General features: G+C 43.4%; 1 protein-coding gene across 2 annotated transcripts in view; it reads right to left on the reverse strand.

Annotated features, from left to right (window-relative positions):
• The window catches only part of LOC138966417 (proteasome adapter and scaffold protein ECM29-like), an 87,220-nt gene extending 62,463 nt beyond the window's left edge, over positions 1-24,757 (reverse strand). For both annotated transcript variants that reach the window (XM_070338650.1, XM_070338651.1), the window contains exons 1-16: positions 24,692-24,757; positions 23,459-23,589; positions 22,524-22,640; positions 21,872-21,990; positions 20,352-20,501; positions 19,390-19,623; positions 18,759-18,800; positions 18,446-18,524; positions 16,779-16,895; positions 16,340-16,425; positions 15,494-15,572; positions 4,832-4,948; positions 3,009-3,131; positions 2,446-2,549; positions 1,262-1,391; positions 605-685 (exon numbers count right to left, since the gene is read on the reverse strand). In XM_070338650.1, coding sequence (XP_070194751.1) covers positions 605-685; positions 1,262-1,391; positions 2,446-2,549; positions 3,009-3,131; positions 4,832-4,948; positions 15,494-15,572; positions 16,340-16,425; positions 16,779-16,895; positions 18,446-18,524; positions 18,759-18,800; positions 19,390-19,623; positions 20,352-20,501; positions 21,872-21,990; positions 22,524-22,640; positions 23,459-23,589; positions 24,692-24,722 — 1,740 coding nt within the window. In that variant the 5' untranslated portion in view covers positions 24,723-24,757. The remainder of the gene's footprint in view (positions 1-604; positions 686-1,261; positions 1,392-2,445; positions 2,550-3,008; positions 3,132-4,831; positions 4,949-15,493; positions 15,573-16,339; positions 16,426-16,778; positions 16,896-18,445; positions 18,525-18,758; positions 18,801-19,389; positions 19,624-20,351; positions 20,502-21,871; positions 21,991-22,523; positions 22,641-23,458; positions 23,590-24,691) is intronic.
• Between the last annotated feature and the right edge of the window lie 424 nt (positions 24,758-25,181).

Consider the following 25,181-nt stretch of genomic DNA (forward strand, 5'->3'; position numbering starts at 1 on the left):
GGGACACGGCAAGAGAATTCCCGGCCAATAAATGCGCATGTGTGAATTTAAAAAAACTTCAATAGCGTACAGTACTCATGACACTATCAAACATTTAAGTGATTCAATCTGGTATGGGGGATCCGGGGACTATGGTGTTCCTGTGATTGCCATGCTAAGGGTCTCGCATACATAGGATAGCTCGCTTCAGTGGTTACAAAATGGTGTGCAACTCCACCTTTAGAACAATTGGATTGTGTGAATCTTGTTTTTTCCTTTTTTTAAATGATGCCACCTGCTACTTCAACACTACTGCGGCTGGCTCTGCCTCTCCCTTATCCTGCCAGCCTGGGTCTTCCGCCATAAAACTTTACTTCAGCTAGTAGTTGTAAACAAACCTGTGATCACCACAATGCAGTTCAAAATGTAGTTTTGATCAAATAGCCAGAAAGCTGCTGGCTGGTATATAACACCCACGAGACAGCATTGGCCCTGGGATCTCAAGTTTAGATTTGCCATTACAGCTGTGAATGGCATCATCATAAATCCCCTGACTGAGGGGACGTGAACACAGAAGTTGCTGTGAATATATACACAGATAAACATGACGCAACAAGAGATGTACCTCAGTGTAGGTCAGAGGGTTGAACGGCATCACAACATTGGCCACAGTGTACTTGTGCTGGCTCTTCTCTCTCAGAGCAGCCTGCAAAACAAAGGAATCAATGCAACATCACATACACACAAAAGCAAGCGTAATCTTGCATACATCACTACAGAGATACCTGCTGTGAGGCCCCTCTGATGAGAGGACACCTCCCATGAAAGGACACCTTAATATCTTGACCAAAATATACCTGTCATGATAGGCCACCTGCAATGTAGGGACAGTTTTAAATGGTGTCCTGTCATCACCGGTGCCACTGCAATGTACATGCAAGTGTTGTAACTTTATAGTTTTGATTAAACCTTACAGATACATTTACCACCCACAATTTTGCAAGAGCAGTCAGAAATTGTATCGAAAATGATAACAGCATGGGTCCACAGATCAACTTAAGCTGCTTGTATGGCATTCGCAGCGAAGAATTTACATTGTCAAGTGAATTTTACAGCAGCTGTTCTGAGAATTACGCTTACTCTACGACTCCTTTGCTGTATTGGTAGCACAGCTTGAATAAGGTAAAAGGTGTGGAAACAAGGATGCTGGTTTGTTATTAAATTTTCATTTTTATATCAAAGAAGCTGAGCACTGATGATCATTATAACATGTATGTGTCACCTTGTCCTTGATAAAGGTGATCATGTTGACAAAATCAGGCAATTTCTGCCCATCTTTCTTCTCTGTTGCGTCCTCAGTGTTAGCCACACCACGCAAGGCTTTGAGTGATTCAAGGCGAATATCGTCTTTCCTGAAAACAAATGTTACAAAATTAAGTTAAAATGAGCAATACAACACAAACTGATAATATCCTCTTGTCAACAAATGACTTTCACACACACCAAGCACATTTTGAAATCCATTACTGCCCCTGCTAAAGGCACATAGCTTATTACCAATATCCAGCCAAAGAAAACAGAATGATGACAGGACCAGGGGCGGGGATGTAGCTCAGTCGGTAGCGCGCTGGATTTGTATCCAGTTGGCCGCTGTCAGCGTGAGTTCGTCCCCACGTTCGGCGAGAGATTTATTTCTCAGAGTCAACTTTGTGTGCAGACTCTCCTCGGTGTCCGAACACTCCCGTGTGTACACGCAAGCACAAGACCAAGTGCGCACGAAAAAGATCCTGTAATCCATGTCAGAGTTCGGTGGATTATAGAAACACGAAAATACCCAGCATGCTTCCTCCGAAAACGGCGTATGGCTGCCTAAATGGCGGGGTAAAAAACGGTCATACACGTAAAATTCCACTTGTGCAAAAAACACGAGTGTACGTGGGAGTTTCAGCTCACGAACACAGAAGAAGAAGAAGATGACAGGACCATTTAAAAAAAACAACGTGTAAGGTAACAAATACCTGAGGGCAAAGTAAAGTACCAGATGAAAGGTTGAGCTTGGTCAAGCTAAAAACAGATGCAAATTTACACTAATTAAAAAACTTGTATCATCTGGCACATTTAACAAGATGCAATTTTACCTATTCCACCGAACAGGGACAGCCAGCTGTGTAGGAATGCTGTCGTTTCAGGATTTGCTCATCAAAATGTTTGAACATGGAATGCATGCTACACATGGGAATTTTATATCTACAGAATTCTGTGGATCTCCTTACATTCCCACCTCTGAGAATATACAGTAAACCAAAAACAGATAGACAAGAATGGTAGGTTATTATAATGTTTGATTTATGGCAAAACAAAAGGTTACATTTACAGTACGTCGACCCACTGGTCTGTAAAGCAGAATGATAGACTAACCTACCGTTGTCGTTTCTTGGATCCTGAGAATATACAGTACAAACTTACACATCGCCAGCGCCCAGCATGAGAATGTAGCGTGAGGGAACATGGTCAGATGGAAAGACGGCTGCAGCATACTGCACCGCCACCACTCGTGCTTGGGGCTCAACCTGTCACATTAAAACACACTTTAATTACTATCACATTCATTCAAACACATTCTAATTACACTTTAATCACACTCACATTCATGTTCTCACTTTAAAATGTCTTGCTAGCAAAGAGACGGTATGAACATTAGTATGCACTATATTTTTCATACAGAATGTTTGACCTTGACCTGACCTTGTCAATGTTCTCTTTGATATACTCCTAATGTCAATATTCTCAAACAAAGAGCATGACCCTGAACTGACCATGTCAATGTTCTCAAACAAAGAGCTAGAAATTGACCTGACTTTGTGCACGTTCTCAAACAAAAAAGTGTGTCCTTGAGATAACTTTGTGAATGTTCTCAAACAAAGAGTGACAAATTGAACTGACTGTCTGAATGTTCTCAAACAAACAGTGTGTCCTTGAGTTAACCTTGTGCATGTTGTCAAACAAAGAGCATGTGACCTTGAGCTGACCTTGTCAATGTTCTGCATGAGGAGGGCCTCGAGGAGCTGCAGGTTGGTGGCATCAATCTGTTTGAAGGCGGAGGTCATCATGGACAGGGCCTCCTGCACCGCCAGGCGTGTCTCTGTGTCCTCCTGTTACCACATACAACACTCACTGCTAAAGATACAGTCGAACCTGTCCTTGCGACCATCTCTCCAAAGCGACCACCTGCCCACAACGACCACTCAGAACAATCCCAGACGAGTTTTAATTTGCTATTATTATAATTCACTTTTCACAGCAACAACCTGTCCATTGCGATCACTTTTCGTCAGTCCCTTGTGCGGTTGTTATAGACAGGTTTGAATGTACATGTACTTTCTTTTCCAAGTACACCATCACAGTTCTGTCCAAGCTTATACACAGGAATAGAGCATCCTTCCACTTGGACACATACCAAACATCAACAGCCTGCCTGTTTCCTGAGTCGTGCTGAACTCATCTTGCAAATTCACACAAGTGTCAGCTAAGAAACAAATTCAGCTAAACATTCCAACTCAGCACAGAAAGAAGCTTGACTGTATATTTTAGGTTTGTGTTCAAGTGGAGAGACGCTCTTATTCCAGGGAAAAAACATAACAGATACGTAGTTTCCCCACTGATCCTATATATATTATGCCCTTATCCCCAAATGTTTAAATTTGAACTAATTAACCCTTTTCCCCCAGAGCTCTCAATACCGCTCGCTTGGGCACCCATATGCACATCCCTGAAACATTCGCTATTACACAATGATACCTATGACACATATCTGTTTCGATAACTACTGGCTTCCTGCCAAGTTTGAGCATTTATAATTTTGGAAAACTGGCAGTAGTTAATTTGCTGTGATTTTCTCAAGTTTGAAATTGACGGAGTTACTTTTCATGCAACGGGAGGAAGTGGGTGAATATAAAGAACAAGTCGCGTAAGGCGAAAATACAACATTTAGTCAAGTAGCTGTCGAACTCACAGAATGAAACTGAACGCAATGCAACGCAGCAAGACCGTATACTCGTAGCATCGTCAGTCCACCGCTCATGGCAAAGGCAGTGAAATTGACAAGAAGAGCGGGGTAGTAGTTGCGCTGAGAAGGATAGCACGCTTTTCTGTACCTCTCTTCGTTTTAACTTTCTGAGCGTGTTTTCAATCCAAACATATCATATCTATATGTTTTTTGAATCAGGAACCGACAAGGAATAAGATGAAAGTGTTTTTAAATTGATTTCGGAAATTTAATTTTGATCATAATGTTTATATATTTAATTTTCAGAGCTTGTTTTTAATCCAAATATAACATATTTATATGTTTTTGGAATCAGCAAATGATGGAGAATAAGATGAACGTAAATTTGGATAGTTTTATAAAAAAAAATGTTTTTTTACAATTTTCAGATTTTTAATGACCAAAGTCATTAATTAAATTTTAAGCCACCAAGCTGAAATGCAATACCGAAGTCCGGGCTTCGTCGAAGATTACTTGACCAAAATTTCAACCAATTTGGTTAAAAAATGAGGGCGTGACAGTGCCGCCTCAACTTTCACGAAAAGCCGGATATGACGTCATCAAAGACATTTATCAAAAAAATGAAAAAACCGTATGGGGATATCATACCCAGGAACTCTCATGTCAAATTTCATAAAGATCGGTCCAGTAGTTTGGTCTGAATCGCTCTACACGCACGCACGCACGCACGCACGCACACACACACACACACACACACACACACATACACCACGACCCTCGTCTCGATTCCCCCCTCTATGTTAAAACATTTAGTCATAACTTGACTAAATGTAAAAAGGCCCTCACCTGGCACATGGCTTCAAAGAACTGCTGAATGAGGGCGATGTCTTTAGCCACACGTGCAGGCGAGCGTCGAGCAATTTTCCCCACCGCTACGTAGGCCAGGCTGCGAAGCTTTGGATCCTTGGGGAAAGAAAAAAAAAACAATCCTTGATATGCAGCGTAATGGTTATGCCAATGATTGAAAGGCAAACCAAAAAGATTAGTGTGTTAATTTTGCATCTTTTGCACCGTAACATCAACTACATGAATAAGTCTCACGTTGATACCCCCCTTTTCAGACCACCAACAATTTGATAAAAATCGGGCTTTTGAAAGAGAGGGAGTCTTTACATGGAAGTGACCATGGAAGGGACTGGGTGGCCGAGTGGTAACGCACTTGCGCTCGGAAGCGAGAGGTTGCGAGTTCGACCCTGGGTCAGGGCGTTAGCAATTTTCTCCCCCCTTTCCTAACCTAGGTGGTGGGTTCAAGTGCTAGTCTTTCGGATGAGACGAAAAACCGAGGTCCCTTCGTGTACACTACATTGGGGTGTGCACATTAAAGATCCCACGATTGACAAAAGGGTCTTTCCTGGCAAAATTGTATAGGCATAGATAAAAATGTCCACCAAAATACCTGTGTGACTTCGAATAATAGGCCGTGAAAAGTAGGATATGCGCCAAAATGGCTGCGATCTTTTGGCTGATGTGAATGCGTGATGTGTTGTGTAAAAAAAAAATTCCATCTCACACGGCATTAATAAATCCCTGCACCTTGAATATGTGCGCGATATAAATTGCATAAAAAAAAAAATTTTTAAATAAATAAATCCCTGCGCTTAGAACTGTACCCACGGAATACGCGCGATATAAGCCTCATATTGATCGATTGATTGAAGTTGCAGACCAGGTTGCAGAAAGTCCAAGAAAGCAGGATCATAAGACAAAAAAGTTGGGAACATGAGAGAGGGAAGTCTGGTTAGGTCTGAAATAGGGTGTCTTAAAAGGGGGCTTCACTGTACAACTTACCTCGTAATTCCTCTGGAAGAAAGACTTATCAGTTTACCATTACATGTACATGGAAGAAGGTTGAAACACAGTTGGTATGACAACATATTTAACACTGAAACAGTGACAACGTCAGTTGCAACAAATCTGTGCAAAAATTAGTGTTAGAACATACCTATCTGCAAAATAAATCAAACAAAAAAACACTAAATAAACATGAATAAAACAGTTTTATAGGTTAGTGCTATTGCTGCACATAAGGCATTTCCGTGAAAGTAGTACATGAACTGGAAAGAATCTGAACGGCAGAAACCTCAAGCAAAAATCAAAATGCAAATGCTTTACTGCTTCCTGACTTTAGCAGTACATTATATATTACAATGCTTTTAATGTACTAGTTTAATAACGGTAACAAAATATTAACAGTAAAGACAGCTAAAATGGAAAATTTCCTAGATAAATTTTCATTTAATTAATATACTTACCCGAATCACATTAGCATTGAGTCACCTGAGATGCTTATCACTGAAAAACGCTTACCCGGCTAAAAATTTTAAAGGGAAGCAACCCCATCACCAAAACGAAAGTGAAAGTAGCTTTGGTAATGGGCCAGCACACTGGGAGTTACCTCCCATACGGGTGTGTGCCACGTCACTTCCTCCAGTAACACGTGCCTATTCTCATACGGTCTTAGAAAATCTTAAAACCATACGCGGGGCAGGTGGGAGGGAATACAGTATGTGATTCGGGTAAGTATATTAATTAAATGAAAATTTATCTAGGAAATTTTCCATTAAATAACATATTCTTACTCCGAATCACATTAGCAGATAACATCAACAAGGCGGTGGGCTAGAAATGAATCAAAACTCACCATCAAGTTCTGGACAGAAACTGACCTGCTGCTAAGAGCGCTGGAAGGCCTCTGGAGCCATCCTGTCGAAGGGCCGAGACGTCCCGAAGATAAAAGTTTATGCAAACATCTTCAGAAACGCCAAAACGCAATAGTCAGCACCTCCTCTAGACATCTGGAGCGCAGTACTGCCAGAGAGGATGCCCACGCCCTCATTTCATGGGCTCGGGCCGAGTCAAGTGGCAAGGAGGGCATGACCCCCCCCCTCTTTGTGCGACTCCACTCATAAGCTTGCTTAATGAGCGAGGACACCCACCAGGCCAACGATACCTTCGACAAAACTTACTCGCGCCTAGAAAAGGGCGAGATAAACAGCAACTTCTGAGAACTAGACCGAAACGGCTGAGTCCGGGCTAAGTACAGACGAAGAGCCCACACAGGGCAATTGACCGAATCAAGGTCATCCGGGGCCAACGCGCTGATCAGAGCCTTGACTCTAACCAGCAGAGAGGCCTGCCCCGGAGACTGATTCTTGGCCAGGAAATCGGGCCGGAAACGCAAATATGCGGAACCGTCCGACTAAAGGAGATATCTCCAGGCTGACCCGACAGGGCGTGGACCTCTCTACCCCGTCGGGCCGTTGCCAACAAAAGAAGAACCAGCGCTTTGCGAGTGACATTGAACAGAATGGCCTCGCTCAAAGGCTCAAAATCCGCAGAACGTAGGAATTCCAGGATTAAAAACAAGTCCCACTTGGGAGCGGGCAAACGAGCTTTAGCTTCCTTAAGAGCAGCCCTTATTAAAGACTGCAGCTATAACGCCCCCGACTCGAACAGACCGACCGATCTGCTTAAGAGTCGCCGAGATAGCGAAGCGCCGGACCCTCAACGAGGAGCCTGAGGCGCCCTGCGAAGACATGAAAGAGAGGCGGTTGGCGACCTGAATAGAACGCGGAGCCACCGAACTCACCCCTTTAGCTGAACACCAGGCAGTCCATGCCTTCCAGTGGGAAGCATAAACTGACGAGGTGGACGCTCTAAACGAGCGAGCCACCAAGTCCAGACGGATGGAAGCCATCAGAAGAGGCAAAGTGGAGCGAATCTGAGCTTGGAGCTTGTCCACCCTTCTCTGAGAAGGCTGGACAGTCCACGTGACCTTGTCGAAAGACATCCCCAGATAAGTGAATGTCTGTGACAGGGTCAGCTCCGACTTTCCCCGGTTGATCGAGAACCCCAACAAATTGGATTCTCGAAGAACCATCAGGGTATCTTGCGAATAGCCGCTCTGGGACTGGTTCATGATGAATCAGTCGTCCAGATAAGCCCGCAGGAGGATACCCTAGGACCTCACCAGTGCACAGACCTGTCTCACCACCATGGTGAAAATCCATGGTGCGAGGGACAGCCCGAAAGGGAGTGCGCGAAACTGGTAGATCTGATCTCCCCCACCGGAAACAAAGCCATTTCCGGTCGGCCGGATGCATAAGAAAGAAAGTATGCGTTCGTGAGATCGATCGAGGTCACTCAGTCTCCTGGGCGGAGAGAGTCTCGGACAGGGGCTGGCGTCTCCATCTTGACTTTTATCTCACTCAAGCGAGCGTTGAGGAGAGATAAATCCAACACGGGACGCCGACCTCCTGACGCTTTGGGAACGGCAAAAAGACGCCCTTAAATCCCAGGGAGCAATGGATCCGAACTCTCTCCACCGCGCCCTTCTGCTCCAGGGAGGCAATCTCCGACTGCAAGACGGAAAGTGCTTCCTGCGAGAAGAGGGGCTCGAACCGCGGCGGCACTCGGGTAAGAGGCGCCTTTACCTGCCGCCAGAGCAGGCGGAAACCCGATCTCACAACTCCCACAATCCATTGGCTGTCTACTACCGACATCCAATGAGAAAGCGCACGGGAGGGGCCTCCCGCCATCATCAAGGTGGAAGGCGGGAGGGGGGTGAGATCAGGAGCGCTTCATTGGGGGTGTGGCTTACTCCCGGAGCCGCCACACCCCCTCCCCGATGCCGTCCTCTTCTTCCCGCCACGGGCGACCGGCAGAGCCTGCCGCTTCTGAGCTGGCTTGGGGTTCGACAATGTCTGAGCCTGCTTATGCTTAGAAAGCTTAGACTGTTTCACCCCCTGCAGAGTTAAGTCGAGGAACTGACTGTCCTTGATCGACTGAATCTCCTTCTGTCTGGCATCCATTGCCAGAGAACAGAAGCGAAATTCCTCTGAGACCGGGGAGACTCTCAAGGTCTCCCTAGTAGCCAGCTCCGTGAACTGGGACTGCGAGAGGAAGAGATCCCTCCTACAGAGGACCACTTGGGTGTACTGTAGGGAGGAAAGACGCAATTGTTCCTCATTGACCTTGGCCAAGGCGGTCAAAAGCGCAGAGACGTCCGCATTTTGTTCTTCACTGAAAGTGAAAGGAACCAGCGAATCGGGCAATGTCCGAGACAGAGTCCGAACAAGAGTCTCCGCAACGGAGGACAGATCGATCTGCCGACGTCCAAACTCCTCGCAAAGAGGAGGAAAGCCTCAGAAACCGGCAGAACCGATCATGCTAGATCGGTTTAGCCAGAAAAGGCAGTAAATCCCGGAGAACCGGAAGGGTAGTCCTAGGGAGTGCAAAAGACGCCAGCCAGCTCTGGCTCTGAGTGGGCAAGCTAAGCTTCCTATTGCCCGTAGGCACAAAGGAAGAGGCTTGAGAAGCCGACGCCACCCACTGCTGAGCTGGTTCCGGAACTGGACCAAAAGGAAGCAGTAACGGAACAGGCACTGGCCGAATACCACTCCCCGCATATGCTGGACGAACCAGCGAATGCAAAAGTTGGTAAGCCACTGACGGAGACTCGGCGAACCGGAAGGAAGACACATCTTCCTGTGCCGGCCTGAAGTCCGCCATGACCGAAGGAACGAACGGAGCGGAAGAGTCCGCAGCCGCCACCCCTTCGGGGAAAAAAAACAAAACGAGACGCTACTTCCTCCGCGATGTCAAGAACAGACTTGAGCTTCGACGGAAACACGCCCCGAGACTCCTCGTTGACCACTGATGGAGCATCAGAATAGTCACCATGGAACCATGACCAAAACCACCAGTTCCGGAAGCAGAAGCATGCCCTGGCAAACCGTAACCGGAAATGCCTGTGCACGAACATCATCCTGCAACCGAGAACCTTGTGAAGGTAAGGGTAGGCAGGATGACCATCCGTAAAAAACCCGGAGCTGGATGAGCTGACGTCACTCCCCCATCCGAGTGGAGTGATGCCTGCTCAAGCCTAGGCACTAAATGGCCGAAAGGCGTACGCTGAAATCCACCCTCTGGTATCTAGAAGGAAGCACCAGAAGAGGAAGCAGCGTGTCCGGCCGAAACCGGAAGTGTAGCCGACTAAACCGCGCAATGCGGAATTGAAGGCTGCACTGGTTGACTTCGTGATCCGAAAGGACCAGAAGTCAGTGAATCTCCATACTGCCGCAGCCGCCATAGCGTGCCTGCGTGGACAGATCATCCCTTCCGGCGAGTGCCGGTACGGTAGTGCAGCCGACAGAAACGCGCAATGCGGAAGCGAAGGCTGCACTGAAACCAAAACACACCAGTTCCGGAAGCAGAAGCATGCCCTGGCAAACCGGAGACCGGAAATGCCTGTGCACGAACATCATCCTGCAGCCCAGAACCTTGTGAAGGTAAAGGGTAGGCAGGACGACCATCCGCCAAAACCGGAGCTGGATGAGCTGACGTCACTCCCCCATCAGAGTGGAGTGATGCCTGTTCAAGCCTAGGCCTAACTGGCCGGAAGGCGTACGCTGGAATCCACCCACTGGTATCCGGAAGGAAGCACCAGAAGAGGAAGCAGCGTGTCCGGCCGAAACCGGAAATGTAGCCGTCGGAACCGCGCAATGCGGAAGTGAAGGCTGCACTGGTTGACTTCGCGATCCGGAAGGACCGGAAGTCAGTGAATACTCCATCCTACCGCAGCCGCCGTAGCGTGCCTGCGTGGACGGATCATCACTTCCGGCGAGTGCCGGTAGCGTAGCCGACGGAACCGCGCAATGCGGAAGCGAAGGCTGCACTGGTTGACTTCGCGATCCGGAAGGACCGGAAGTCAGTGAATACTCCATCCTGCCGCGACCGCCTTAGCGTGCCGGAGCGGACGGATCATCACTTCCGGCAAGTGCCGGAAATGCGGCAGCCGAAACCGACTGCCGCCGCTGTTCGATCAAATCCGGGGCCTCGTAGGTTATCGCCGGAAATGAAAGATCAGCATGGTATCGGTCGTGACCCGATGCGAAAAGAGCTGTCTCCCGAGAGAGAACGTCCAGGCGCCTCACGAGGGCTATCGGACCAGCTCAGCTTACCAGCCGCAGCAGAAGAGGACGCTGCTCCAAACCGGCAAAGGAAGGCAAAGACACGGAAGCCAACGCCCGGACGTCACTGCCAGATGCCGGAAACGCCAAAAAACTGGCGACGGAACGCTGGAACTCTGCCTGCACCAAGCTGCGGATTCCCGGAACCAGTGTCTTAAACAGAAAGGAACCAACGTACCCTGCACAGGTGCTAACAACGAGGACGAAGTCTCCGTAGTAGAGAACCGGAGCAGACGTAAAAGTAGCGCTAGGCGCCACAAAAGATAGCAGAAGAAGTAACAGCGCTAGGCGCCGAAATAGATACAGACAAAAAGAGATACGTACTTGGTCTGTAAAAGTAAAACTGCTAAAGAAGAAGCCTTAGGCTTAAATTACCCCTTGGGGTCCGACTTGCAACAGCGCTTGTCTGAATCAGACATGCTGTCAAATCCATGTAAACAACACGAAAACATTTTACTGAACATAAGTCTAAACGACTGAAAAACTCAGTAAAAAACAAACACTTTCGTGTCAACAAAATACAATAGCTACACTTGCCCAACAAAAACAGAGGCACGTAAAGCTACAAACAAAGTCACACGAGCTAGTAAACTAACTCACACCACAAAATGGCGAAACACGCAAGTCACTGACACACTGACAAGTCAACAACGCGTGGCAACGCGAAAAAATTTACTGAAACGTAAGTCTAAACGACTGAAAACACAGTAAACACACACTCTTTCGCGTCAATAAAAAACGATAGCTACACTTGCCCAACAAAAACAGAGGCACGTAGAGCTACAAACAAAGTCACACGAGCTAGAAACAAGCTCACTAGAAACAAGCTCACACAACAAAATGGCGAAACACGCAAGTAACTGACACACAAGTCAACAACGCGTGACAACGCGAAAAAATTTACTGAAATGTAAGTCTAAACGACTGAAAACACAGTAAACACACACTCTTTCGCGTCAACAAAATACTATAGCTACACTTGCCCAACACAGAAAGGGGCACGCAGAGCTACGAGCAAAGTCACACGAGCTAGCCAACTAACTCGCACAACAAAATGGCTAAACACGCAAGTCACTGACACACAAGTCCGCAAAAAACGGACAAAGTACAGTAACGAAAACAGCGCAAAAAACCAACAACAAACGGGAACGAGCTCACCAAACTGTAGGCAAGGCGAGCAGAAAAGCTGGGTAACGTGGCCGGCGGGTGTCACTCAAACACACAAGGTCAGCCACAGAGCGTCAAAAAGTGAACCGTCCTCTCCGAGGTGAAAAGATCGTATGAGAATAGGCACGTGTTACCGGAGGAAGTGACGTGGCACACACCCGTATGGGAGGTAACTCCCAGTGTGCTGGCCCATTACCAAAGCTACTTTCACTTTCGTTTTGGTGATGGGGTTGCTTCCCTTTAAAATTTTTAGCCGGGTAAGCGTTTTTCAGTGATAAGCATCTCAGGTGACTCAATGCTAATGTGATTCGGAGTAAGAATATGTTATTTAATGGGTAACTCGTTGCAAATGAGCCTCTCTCAACAACTTTGGCACCACATTCTGCTCTTGAATAAAGGTCAAGGTCAAGTTGATAGACGTTGTTAAGTTTTATCAGAATAAAACAACAAATTTTGATTTTTCGGAGCTGCTGATATGCCTGGGATAAAAGCAAAAAAGAAAAAAGAAAAATAAGTAACCAATTATCAAACTAATAGTCTGATGATGATTCATCACAGCCAGCTAAAATTCAACTAAAAAGTAACCAAAAAATAATTAAGCGCAATCTACACTACAACAAAATACCATCTGCAAAGAAAAATGCACAGCGCAATATGTTTACATCAGCAAACAGTCAAACTTGCCAATAATACTTTAACAGGGGACAACCAGCACTCCACTGGCCTTTTCAGCTCATTTACGTTTCGAAATTTGACTGATAGCGAGAGCTCAGCAAGTGGACAACGATAGCTCAGATCTACACAACACTGACAACAAGTACGTCACAAATTAAGATACACTTTACGTCACAAATCAAAGGTACCGTCCTTATTGTGTTGACCATCTTGGAACTCACACCAGATCTATCCAGGCTTTTACAAAGAATAAGAATATCCTTCACCTTGGACACATCACAAATATATTCAGCCCGGCTGCTTTAATTCTGTGCAGAGTGGGTTGTTTTGCAGAATGAATGGTATAACTGACACCTTCATCAATATGTGAAAAGAATTCAGTAAAACTGTCCCATTCTGCACGGAAAGCAGTCAGGCTGTCACATGTTGGTATGTGTCGCAGCAGGAGAATGCCTTTACCCCCTGCAAGAGCTCAGACAGATCTGTGGTGGTGTACTTTATCCTTTACACCAGAAGGACAGTACCTTGAAGATACAGTTTGCAGCACACAGACATGTCCTTAGGCAAGGCAAGTTTCCATTACTGCTCAAAACTTGTTCATACCAGAAGCTGCAACAACCCATGAGATGACCTATCCTAAATTTTCAACACTGTCACAGTAACTGATGACCTGGAGTCAAGATAAAACAAATTAAGAAGAATCTAAACAGCATAAGTTGATTTGAAACAGGACCTTTCTCTACCCGTTGTGTGCGTCGTCATCTTTATAAAGCAGGAAATATAGGGAACACACTTCCATGTCGTGAAAACGACCAAACGAAATTAAAAATACAGGAGGCACAGCTGAAACTGGGAAATATCGAAAACTTTAAAGGGAGGAATAACAACAAAAAATTTCACAGGAGAGGAGAAGAACAGGTTCAAAAGAATCATGTTCTAAGTTCTAGACAGACTGGATCCAAATCAAATACTTTACAATAAAACATTGAAAGCAAAAGGTTGCTGTTGGAATCTGGCAGTATCTAAAAGTATGGCTGGCAGACTGCTGCCAAACTTAAAAAGAGTGGGAAGTTTCAAAAACCAACATAAAATCAGAACGGTTGTCAAATCAGGTAACTGTCAGATGTCCTGCACAGGCTGAAACCTAATACACAATCCTTAAATATATTTTATTTGGAGAAAGTGCTTGCTAATAATTGAAGGGTCAGGCTACATATATAGAAAATAACCTATGGTCAAACTAAGGACACTTTTCAGCTTCAACTTTGATACTTATAACACTACCTTTTGGCAGTTATCCCATAAATCTACCGTTTAATCAGCTTTCAAGAAACACAGGCCTAGCAACAGCATTTAGATGAAGGACAGCAAATTGAACATATGACAAAGGTGAATAGATTAGTCAAATGTCTTACATGAATCTTGTTTAAAATCGCAACAAGAATAAAACAGCTTTGCTTAAGGTATAAATAATGTTGAACTCTCAATGCTTTAACAGTATAACTTACTAAACATATTTTAATGAAAATAAAAACACCAACAGCAGTTCCTAGCAGATCTAAACCGTAAAATTCAAAGAGTGTTAAGAAATTCATTTTTTTGTATTATAGACAGTGCAACTGATAAAAATGGGTGACACTTTCTGCTGCATCCGATAATTTTCAGCCTGCATTAATTATTTTTTCCTGTTCATTTCCTAACTTTCCACCATTGGCCTGCACTCTTCCTGTTCATTTCAGAACTTTCCACCATTACTTTAGCATCGAAGGGGAGGCAGAAAAGTGTCCACATATTTCAATTGACAGGCTAGAAAAAGAATGATGGTGTGAATGACTGGGCAACCCCACTGGCCGGGTAGGCGAGGCGCACACGTGCCATGCACCACTTGCCTGTAACCTGGCAACCATACGGCGCCACCTCCCACCTCGCACTCGCTGCAACCACCACCATCATCATCGTCATACAGAAAACACTCAACACACAACCGGCCTGAACCTGACATTTACTTACAGTGGAACCCTCCTTTTAAGACCCCCCAATGTAAGATTTCCTCCTATTTAAGACCTTGCTTTTTCAGATGCTCTGTTGATAACCTCTGTAAATCACTAAATGTACCTCCATTTTAAGAAGCCCTCCTTTTTAAGACCTGATTTTTTCAGAATTTTGAAGGTCTTAAAAGGGCGGTTTGACTGCATATTATTTAGGGAATTTTTTTCCTGATTCTGAGTACATCCCTCCACCCTGTCCCCTTTTCTCAGCCTCCAGAGACAAAAACAAGCAACAACAGCTCCAAACACAACATGAACGATGAAAGACATAACAGAACAGGTTCCACTTATCCTTTACCAACAGTAGCACCTATAATCTCAATTCAAATGAACACTGCCATTTGATTAATCAAAAGCATTATCTTTATAACTAGCTCTTCAGGATCTCACATTTACAGCAGCTCTCGAAGCATTCACATACTTTCAAGGGAACATCTGCTGCTTATTTTGCACCCAAGCAGCAAGAATGTTTCGGCAGCACTGATAAATTCAGATCCCGTGAAGACTTATACTAGCAAAAAACAAACAGGCCAATCCCTTGAGCGTACTGTAGTGTTGCAAGTGTTAGTGTAGAAACATTTTCTCACCTCTTTGGCTTCTCCAATGACCTTGATCATTCCTGAGAGAAGGACAGCATCGAACATGGCAAACTTGGCATCATCACAGCTGGAAACAACCAATCATAAATTGAAGCGTTTGCTTCCGTGATGAAAAATCGCAATGCATCCTTGACACGTTTACACCTAGAAACAATGCAGTAAACCTTAAAGAACGCTCAGGTGAATGTTTTTCCCTTTTTTTTCTGCACAATCTTGTTCGCCTTTCTGTTTCTTTTGAGTGAACAGAACACTTTTACTATTGTCTTTTCTCAAAAGTATAAAGATAAATCATACATGAATTTATCAATGTTACTGCTGCCTGCAAAAAAGTGCCTCCCCACGTACAAAAGCACCTCCAATGGGCTCAACTGTTCAACAAACTTTTGCCCCGAAGTTAGGTCAGCTGCTATCGTTACCAAGTAAGCCCCCTAATAAAGACACAGAACACGCTGTAAACACTCATGCATATGAACCCAAGTGCAGGAAGCACAATGATCACCTTTGGAGGCAAAGCCAGTCAAACAGGGTTGAGAATCTTAGGGAAGTTAATAGCCGTACAAAAACTGCTGTGGGTACGCAAAGATTCCCAAGAGCATACAAGGTGACACCAGCAGCCAGACCCCACCACAAGGAGCTCCTCCACATCTCACTGGTGTGCTGTCTTTCAATGTACCAAAAGCGTCGAGCTGCTATAAATAGCTCACTTTTGGGCAGGGAGACAACTCCATCAATGCAGAGCAACTGCCTGTGACAAAGGGGGTTTACTGCGTCACCCTGCCACACATACCTACTCTCAACATGTTTCAACCAGAGCAAAGCGAGTGTTGTACTTACTTGAGACACATGTGGTGAACAAACTGCACAGCCATAGAGCGAAGCTTGGCGTTGAGCGTGGTGCCAAACAAACAGTCAAACACCACCTGCAACCATACGACACTCAAGCTGAGAGAAAGAAAACATTCGGAACCATATGCAAATCTACAAACTAGCATGCTAAACAAATTATTGGTGAGTAGAACCAGATCTGCCTAAGAAAGCAAACACATTTGTAACATTCAGCATCAGTGATTCTGATGCTGTTTTCAGACACACACAGACAAGAATCCGTCCACACACACACACAACGTTCTTTCTATAAACGTAACCACTTTCCTTTCCACACATAAAAGTTCTTTTAAAGAACAGTTTACAAAACACAGCTGGGGTTATTTAATTCCATGACACTAGACCTCAGCACTCGCCTCCCCTCACCCCCCTAAAAAGATTAACTAACCTGTATGCAGGAGGGAAACATATTCACAGCCTCTCTGGCACGCAGGAAGATGGGGAAAATCTTGAGGCGAATCCTGGTGCACACAGGTGAACGGCGGTCTTCCGCTTTCACTTGGGGCTGTGAAAAAAAGATCCATTAAGATTAGAAACTGTTGACGTGAAATACTTAACAAAACAAAATTCTGCTGAAAATTATTGTGATTCAACTGTACCTTCTTCTTCCAGCAAATAAGTCCTGCTATTCCATCATTTCAAAATACACTAAGATGTATAAATAACAGAACAAATTAGAGTTGATGCACAATAATTGCTGTAAACGACAAGCACTCACATACTTGACTGCATATGCACGAGCACATACATGCATCTGCATGAGAGACAGTGACAAAAGGTCAGGTGTCATGTCTACTGTCCCGAATGACACACGATTGCTGACATTTCACCATTGCCAAAAGAATAAACAAATAAGAAATAGGTAGAAAATGAATGTGAAAACTGACTTTGATTGTTGATCTGTATTTTCTATACCACTAACAAATAATCTACTTACACATAGCTGTTTGGCAAATGTATGTTGCATGGGACACACTGACATGAAAGTGGAAGATGTTTTTCCCTCTAGAGAAACTACATATCAAGTTACACTTTTTGTGCTCTTCCATTCCAGTTGGCAATCAATTGTTAACGCATGTTATTAGAAAAAACAGAACGAAAACAGATTAGATAGAATGAAAAATGTACTGGTGATGTCATTTGGGACATACTGACATGAAAACGTCACCTTTTGTCATTGTCTCATGAACAAGATAATGAACACTACAAGAGAAGACTATAACTGTATATGTGTAATACAGTCGAACCTGCTCTTGTGAGCACCTCTAGAAAGCAACCACCTGACCATAAGGCCAAATAAAAAATATATGTTGGTTTAGGGTAACCCGACTACGAACTGGTCACTGTCGCCCCAACGCCCACATGTTCAGGAAGCTGAAGCTGACCCCATCACCAACCTGTCCCTGTGGTCTGGAAGACCAGACTCCAGAACATGTCTTAATGACATGCCCCCAACTCAAACCAATCAGAGACAAAGTGTGGCCAGCATCAGTCCCTCTCCGCACCAAACTCTATGGGAGCAGACAAGACCTGGAAGCCACGACGTCATTCGTCTCGCAAACTAAACTGATGGTGTGACGGCGAACGCAAGAAGAAGAAGAAGAAGAAGAAGAAGAAGAAGGGTAACCCGACCGACCCTATTTTTTCCCGCCGACCCTAAAACTTTTTTTTTATTTCTAAAAACAAAACAAAAAACTTTAAGCACATTTTGCGAACCATACCGAGACTAAGGGAAGTAACCTCCTTTAAAATCAACCAAATTTAAAAAATAAAAATAAAAAAATAAAATGAAAAAAGCAGACCTACCGACCCTATCTTTTTTGGTCACGTTACCCTAAACCAACATATATTTTTGTTTGGCCCAACAACAATTCCAAAGGACCCCAGATAAGTATTTCTTACATGTAATTCACCTTTCCATAGCAACCACCTGTCTATAACAACCACCAGTCTATAATTACCACTTTTGGTTGGTCTCTTGGGTGGTTTTTAAAGACACGTTTTGACTGTACTGTATTTAAATATATGCATGCCAGAGCTAGGGTTAAAATGTACCTGTCCCTTGACTGCAACAGTGCCTTTGAAAATGAGGAAGAGTTTGGTCAGGATCTCTGTTGAGTTCCAGTCTACACTTCTGCACAGTCAGAAGAAAAAAATCTGAACAACATACACTAACATCACAGACGTAATACTAACACCAGAACAGACATTTCAGTGAGTGAAAATAGCCAAAACAACAAACGTGCTCGCTAGACAGCGAACAGGTTTAACTTTATAATGTGTGCTCCCTGTTCTTCAGCATCTCTTGTGGCCAAGTTTAAGCTGCGTTCTGATCTAAATTAGCATTTAAAACTGAAAATAGTCTCACCCCATGATTTTCTTCAACTCCATGTCTGCTGATGTGGCAACACTGTAACACAAACAACATGAACATGTTGAAAATAAGTGCAATGCATAAAATTAATGTTTACAATAAAACCGGTTGTTCAGTTTATGAAAAATAGCACACAAAAACTATGGACATACTGAATAAATGCATAAGTAAAAGAAGGTCAAGAAATAAGTGAGAATAAACAAATTAAAGCTGGAACATTTTCAAAATACATAAAAAATAAGGACAAATGCACACCCGAAAACAAAGAGAGAGAGAGTCTGGAGTCTGGATGGTTTATTGATTAGGCCTTGGGCCCATTTCAATTCGGGTGTACACAGTTTCAAAATTACATGCTTCATGAATAATAATCATAATAATATTAATCATAATAATAATCATCATCATCATAATGACAGTCGACATGACGACAGTGAATACTGGCATTTACAACAGCAAACGTTTGAAAATGGACAGTAATGCATCAACACAAAGTCCAGTCTCTATCACACTTCACTCATGTCTCTCTGTCATCCATCCATCCAACCATCCATCCATCCATCCATCCATCCATCCAAAGAGAAAGAGAGAGAAAGAGAGAGCTACACAGACGAGAAGAACAAACTACCTGTGACGTGTGTCAGAAGAAGCTATGACAAAGTGGCAGGCCACCTCCTTCTCTGAAAAGATCTCACTGCTGAGAAAAGTGATGATGCCAAGCTTGGCCTTTTCCAGGTTTTCCGGGGAGAGAGGGGTTTCCCCCAAGACACGCTTCAGTCCTTTCTCGCTCAGCCCTGGCGGTGGGGGTTGAGCGGGCGGCGGTGCCCCTCCCCCGTCTCCTGTTGCCGCTGCTGTGTGATAGCTGCAAACAGAGTCAGAGACATTATATTTATTGTGAGTAGAAGTTTAAAATACTTTGTAAATGACTTTGCTCTTCAATGTCGCATTTCTTTCAGATACCGTAGTATAATACATCATGTATCCCTTTAATCGTATATTACCTACCTCTCTCTCTCAAGACACGATAAAATGTTTCATATCCTTGGTAATGAAGTGAATGATTTTGCTTTGTGATGTGGCATTTCCTCCTCTCAATGTTAAGTAATAAATCACATAAACCCTTGGACTGTAAATTCAACTACCTATCTCACAGCAAATTTCAAACACTGATGAGGCACCTTAACTCATTGTAAAGATCTTAGCCTGCAGGTACATTTAGAAGACAAGCACCAGCTTCATCCATGCCAGCAGAAGCACTTGAAGAAAATCAAGTTTTCCTGCAGGCCCAAAGTTGAAGATCAAACCTGATACGCCAGGGTGAGAGACCCGCGCTCTTACCACTACGCAACTCTGGTTTTAACATGCTCACTGCCAGCAAATACTTGTATACAAAGCATTACCTGTATTTACCTGAACTGAAAACTTAAAATATGCCTTTGATGTACAAATGAATACCACACACGCACACACTGTTATTTTCTTGTAATTCTTCTTCTGCTTTGTTGTTTACTGAACAGTTTGTTGCCTGTTAAAGCAAGTTACCAAGAATATCAGCTGACGTCCTACAGGCAGCGAAAGTATAAAACTCACCTGTACGGCAGCAGTAAGACGTCCATCATATAGTCCAGCAGCAACTGCCGTGTTACAGGTTTGTCCATCAGCTGAAACTTTTGCCGCCTCTCCTCCATTGTGCGTGGCATCTTCAGGTGCTGGAGGGCAGGTATCATCATCTGCAGCAATCTGAAAACACGGCACATTTTAGCATATAGAGAGGTACAGTGGAACCCCCCTTTAAAGACCCCAAATTTAGCACTCCCTACCTTTTAAAACTCTGTTTCCACAGAGTTTCTGTTCATCACCTCTGTAAATTTACCCCCATTTTGAAGACTTTCTCCTTTTTAAGACCAGATTTTCTCAGATTGTTTTAGGTCTTAACACTTTCGCGACGGGACACTGATAAATCAGTACCAGCGCTGACACGCCCATGGACGGGACGCGCATTTTTCAGTACCAGCCATAGAGGGTACACGACTCGTGATTGCTTCCCGGCTTTTGAAGCTTGCAAATAAATTGAGTTGTTTCCCTTGATACACTTGGCGTCCCCTTCTGCCATTTGCAAATCCGCCTGATTTGTGTGCGTTTTTGAGGAAAAAAAATGAATCAAAGGCGAGCCTTGTCTCGGGAGGAGATTCTCCGGATGTTGGACCTAGAGGATCCCGTAGAGCATGATTCGGACGTATCGTTTTCGCCTCACGAAAGCGATACAAGCAGTGAAAGTGAGGAAGAAACAGTCCCGTTGTTGCTAGTACGAGTCGGCAAACTACACGTGGTTGGCGGTGATACTGCTAGACGAACATGTATCTCGGAATCGTACAGAAGCTATGGGGGCGTGGCAGCACTGATAACAATGGATGGCTGGAGCCTTCAAATCCTTTTGGAATTGTTCATAGGTGTACAGTTGGTACTTTGTTGTGAAAATGTGACTTATATTCAATATGGATTACCTAGACATCATTTGGTGAGTGTTAGATCTACAGTTTTGTTTCATTTGAGTCAGGATGCTGTGAGTGAATGCGTGATTTGCTTGTTTTTTTCTTTGTACTGTCTCCTTATTTCTGTGTACAATGTTAACAATATTTCAGCTAATTCATAGGTTTTACACCTTGTTTGGTTATAACATTATTTATAATACTTTCTGTTAAAAAATAACTTTTTAAAAAAGCAGTAGAAAATAAAACACACACAAAAAACCACAAATTATCCCCCTTTCACCCCCCTTTGCTAAAACAAATCGCGTGACAAACTTATAAATAGCACGACTGAACTGGGCATCCATTTTTGAATTAGTACACAGCTTGCTAGACAGATTTCTTTACAGTTACTGATTTTTGGGAAGTTTCTTGGTGGCAAGCTTGGGCAGGCAGGACGTAAACGCCGTGGCAGTGCTAGTCACAATAGTGTTAAAAGGAGGGTTCCACTGTATATGACAGAGAATCAACAACAAAAAAGTTATGCCTAACCAACAAACACACACACACTAAAGTAACACACACACACACACAAACACACTCAATAACAGTAACACACACAGAACTGTTCATTGAGCTTACACATCCTGATGGTTGGGAGGACGACTCTCTAAGCATCCCATCAGCAAGGGAAGCAACTCCGCCTGTTTCTCAACCTCCATGCGAGGGTAGCCCATCTTGATGTATAAAATTGTAAAGTTCTGAAAATAAAATAATACAGTTAATATCAACGAAGGTGGACAAAAAAAGCTGATGCATGAAACATTTAGATACAAATCCTTATACAACCTTAACATGAGAAGAAGCAATGGCCTTCAGCAGACTTCATTAGTACTGGAATTGTCACATAATCACATGCATGCAAAATGAAACATTTCTTTGTGTACTTTATTTAAAAGTATTAAAATAAAATAAAAACTATGCAGATAACCATATTCTTCCAGATCAAACAAACACAACTCCTTGCCAAATAAAACCCTAGCAGATTTCCCCAGTTCAAAATACAGTGGCACTTGCTATAAGACTTGGCCTCTCCGGCAAGAAAACGCCTCTTAACAAAGGCACTTACTGTTGTCCCTTTGTCCAATACCGTGACCAAATTATAACCCACCACAACAAGCCACCTGTAATGGACGGACACTTAAGGCTGGTGTTCTTTCATGACAGATAGCATTTTACAGAACATGAACGCTATTTTTAAAGCAAAACTTTAACCACAACAAGCTCAACTGACCGTGACGAAAGATGTGGCGGCAGGATCCTGAAACATGGCCAGCAGGGCGTCCACAGGTAGCAGAACTTTGCTGCGACTCTTCAACCTCTTGTTCACGTGTACCAGCAGCTCCATCACCTGTAAAACATCGCAAAACTCATTATCCTCAATTACAGTGGACACCCCCCATCCATCCCCTACTCCAAATATTTAAGACAATCAGGCCTGAAGAAGGAGAGCGTCTTAAAATGAAAGATAATAAATAGAGATTAGGATCAGAATATCTGTAAATGCAAGGTCTTAAAAGGCAGTATCATGCTGATCTCACTTTCTTTTCATATGCTGTCCATTAAAGTGATTAACACAAAAACACAAAATGAACCCTACATGAAATTAACTCAAAGTAAGGCTCTGATTAGTTTGAAATTTGCACAAAGCAGACACATCTTAGTTCTTACCTGCTTAATTTTCACTTGCTTCCAGCTTTTAGTCCTTATCATTATATTAACAATAATAATGCCGGTAGAATGCCTTGTTTTCTGACACTTTCCAATGGTTTTCTAAGCTGTCCCAGAAGTAGAACCCTTATTAATGGAGCTAGCACTAGCACTAGCAGACTCCTTTAAATTAAGCTTTCAAAAAACAGTTTTGATTGAATAACATAAATTCACTAAACACGAGGCGTAAATATACGCCCACCACCAAAAACTATTAGTTAATACATTATAGAAGCAAATGCACAAAACATCACATCCTTAGCAAAACGTAATGTTTGGTCTTCTTAAGTCAGAAACTTCAAACGTTTTGCTTTATTATCTACTAACTTAACGTACCCAGCATACACAACTGAAAACAGTTATCTGTATGCAAACAAAATACACAATTTTGACACACAATAATGCTGATCTTTTGTCTATCTACTTTCTGTCTAACAGTAACAAGCGTTTGAAACTCACCTTCTTCCTGATGCCTTCATCGGCACTGTTTAATTTGAGCAACACAGGAGCCAGAAATCTACCCAACACTCCTTCCAGCTGGTCGTCTGTCTCTGCTGATCCAATGCGCAGAAATACACGCTCAACCAGGACTGAAACAGAGTAACAGAGTGTAAACACTTAACTGCATGAATCTTTTCTAACAAATAGATAAGGATTTGAGGAAAGGTTTTGATATTTTACAATCGTTAATGTTAAACCATAACATGTACATGTACACTGATATATTCAATTTTTTAGCCCTTGTCAAAGAGAGCCATGCAAAGACAAAGAGGTTGCAATCTTAACCCTTAAAACGCACAAATAGATCGAGTGCATAGTTTTCAATACTAAAATTAGTTGTCATAGATGAAGCACCAAACACACAAAGTCGGCACATGATTGAAGAATGATCATAATGCGTTAAGATACAGTAGGTCTATGAGTGATAGCCGTTTTTACCATCTCAAAAAATTTACCAGCCTTTTATCACCGGCCTTGTCAATGTCACATCTCGCATAACTCCACACCAACTATCTCCCCTCCGTTCCCAAGTACAGCTGACAGACTTTTGGTACTTTTTAGTCATCGTGTCTAATACATTGAGATAAAAATGGTACTTTAATTGTTTCATTGAAAAATCTTTTGCTTCTCGTTTTCTCAGGAATCCAATGTTGGGGTAAAATCTATCGAATTTCAGCACAAATTTTCTTCACTTGCAAGAACTGACATGCTTTTCTCCCCCAAATAAGTGTACCTCTTTTTTAACGGGGATGTATTATTTCAGTCTCGAATGAGAGAGGCTGGCCGGGGAAAAACTTGAGATCGCAAAATAACATGTGTCTGCATGAAAAACTGATAGTTGATTCTGAGTGTTACTGTAAGTTGTAAACTAAAGTTCTAGAAGTCTTCTTGTACGACAAACTGAAATGCATTGCCCCCAAATATGTGAAGTATATCACCAAACTCTCCGAGCATATCACTGTCGTTGGTGCAAGTCACTGTAAAACTCGACACATCAACATTAGCTTGATTTTTAACCCCCGAAACTGACGTGCAAAGGGAAAGACGTGTGCTCAAGATACTGAAAACAACGTCTAAGACAGAGGCAGACACACGGTTTCATTAGACAGAGTAAGTGTCATGGAACACGCATTCACTGATAATGTCTTGGTAGGTGTATGCTGAAGACTACAATCGTCTTTTGTTATTTACCATTCTCATCTTGCGCAGTTGAAGAAGCCATTTTGACGATGATGACGCCGATTTTGGTCGCTAGATTTTCCCGGCAGATGCTTAAAAAGTTGGATCGAAGTCGGAACGAGATACGCGTTTCCGGATACTTCAGTGTAGAAACGATTAAACATAATAATTCTATTCGCGGTTCCAAGATCCCTGCCGAATTTGTGCTTTGTCTTTTCCCCTATGACGTTTGTCACAACATTTGATTCCATTATTTTTAGTGATACGAAGTGGGAAGTAACTTGATCAACACAGAAGTGAAAGTAAAAGTAGACTCGGATGCCGGAAGCTTGATTCTCAAGGGTGAATATTATTACTGGGCGATCAAGGCGAAAAGCTCCTGCTGCAGAATAGGCAACCAATAATTGTGTGTACATTGTAAGTTCCCTCGGCTAGGTCGTGCTGTTTTTACAGAAACTGACTCGGTGACTTACCCAGCGATCAATCTGAGTGTAGTGTGACT

This window comes from Littorina saxatilis, linkage group LG5 (assembly GCF_037325665.1).
Source record: "Littorina saxatilis isolate snail1 linkage group LG5, US_GU_Lsax_2.0, whole genome shotgun sequence".
In the NCBI taxonomy this organism is placed as follows: domain Eukaryota; kingdom Metazoa; phylum Mollusca; class Gastropoda; order Littorinimorpha; family Littorinidae; genus Littorina; species Littorina saxatilis.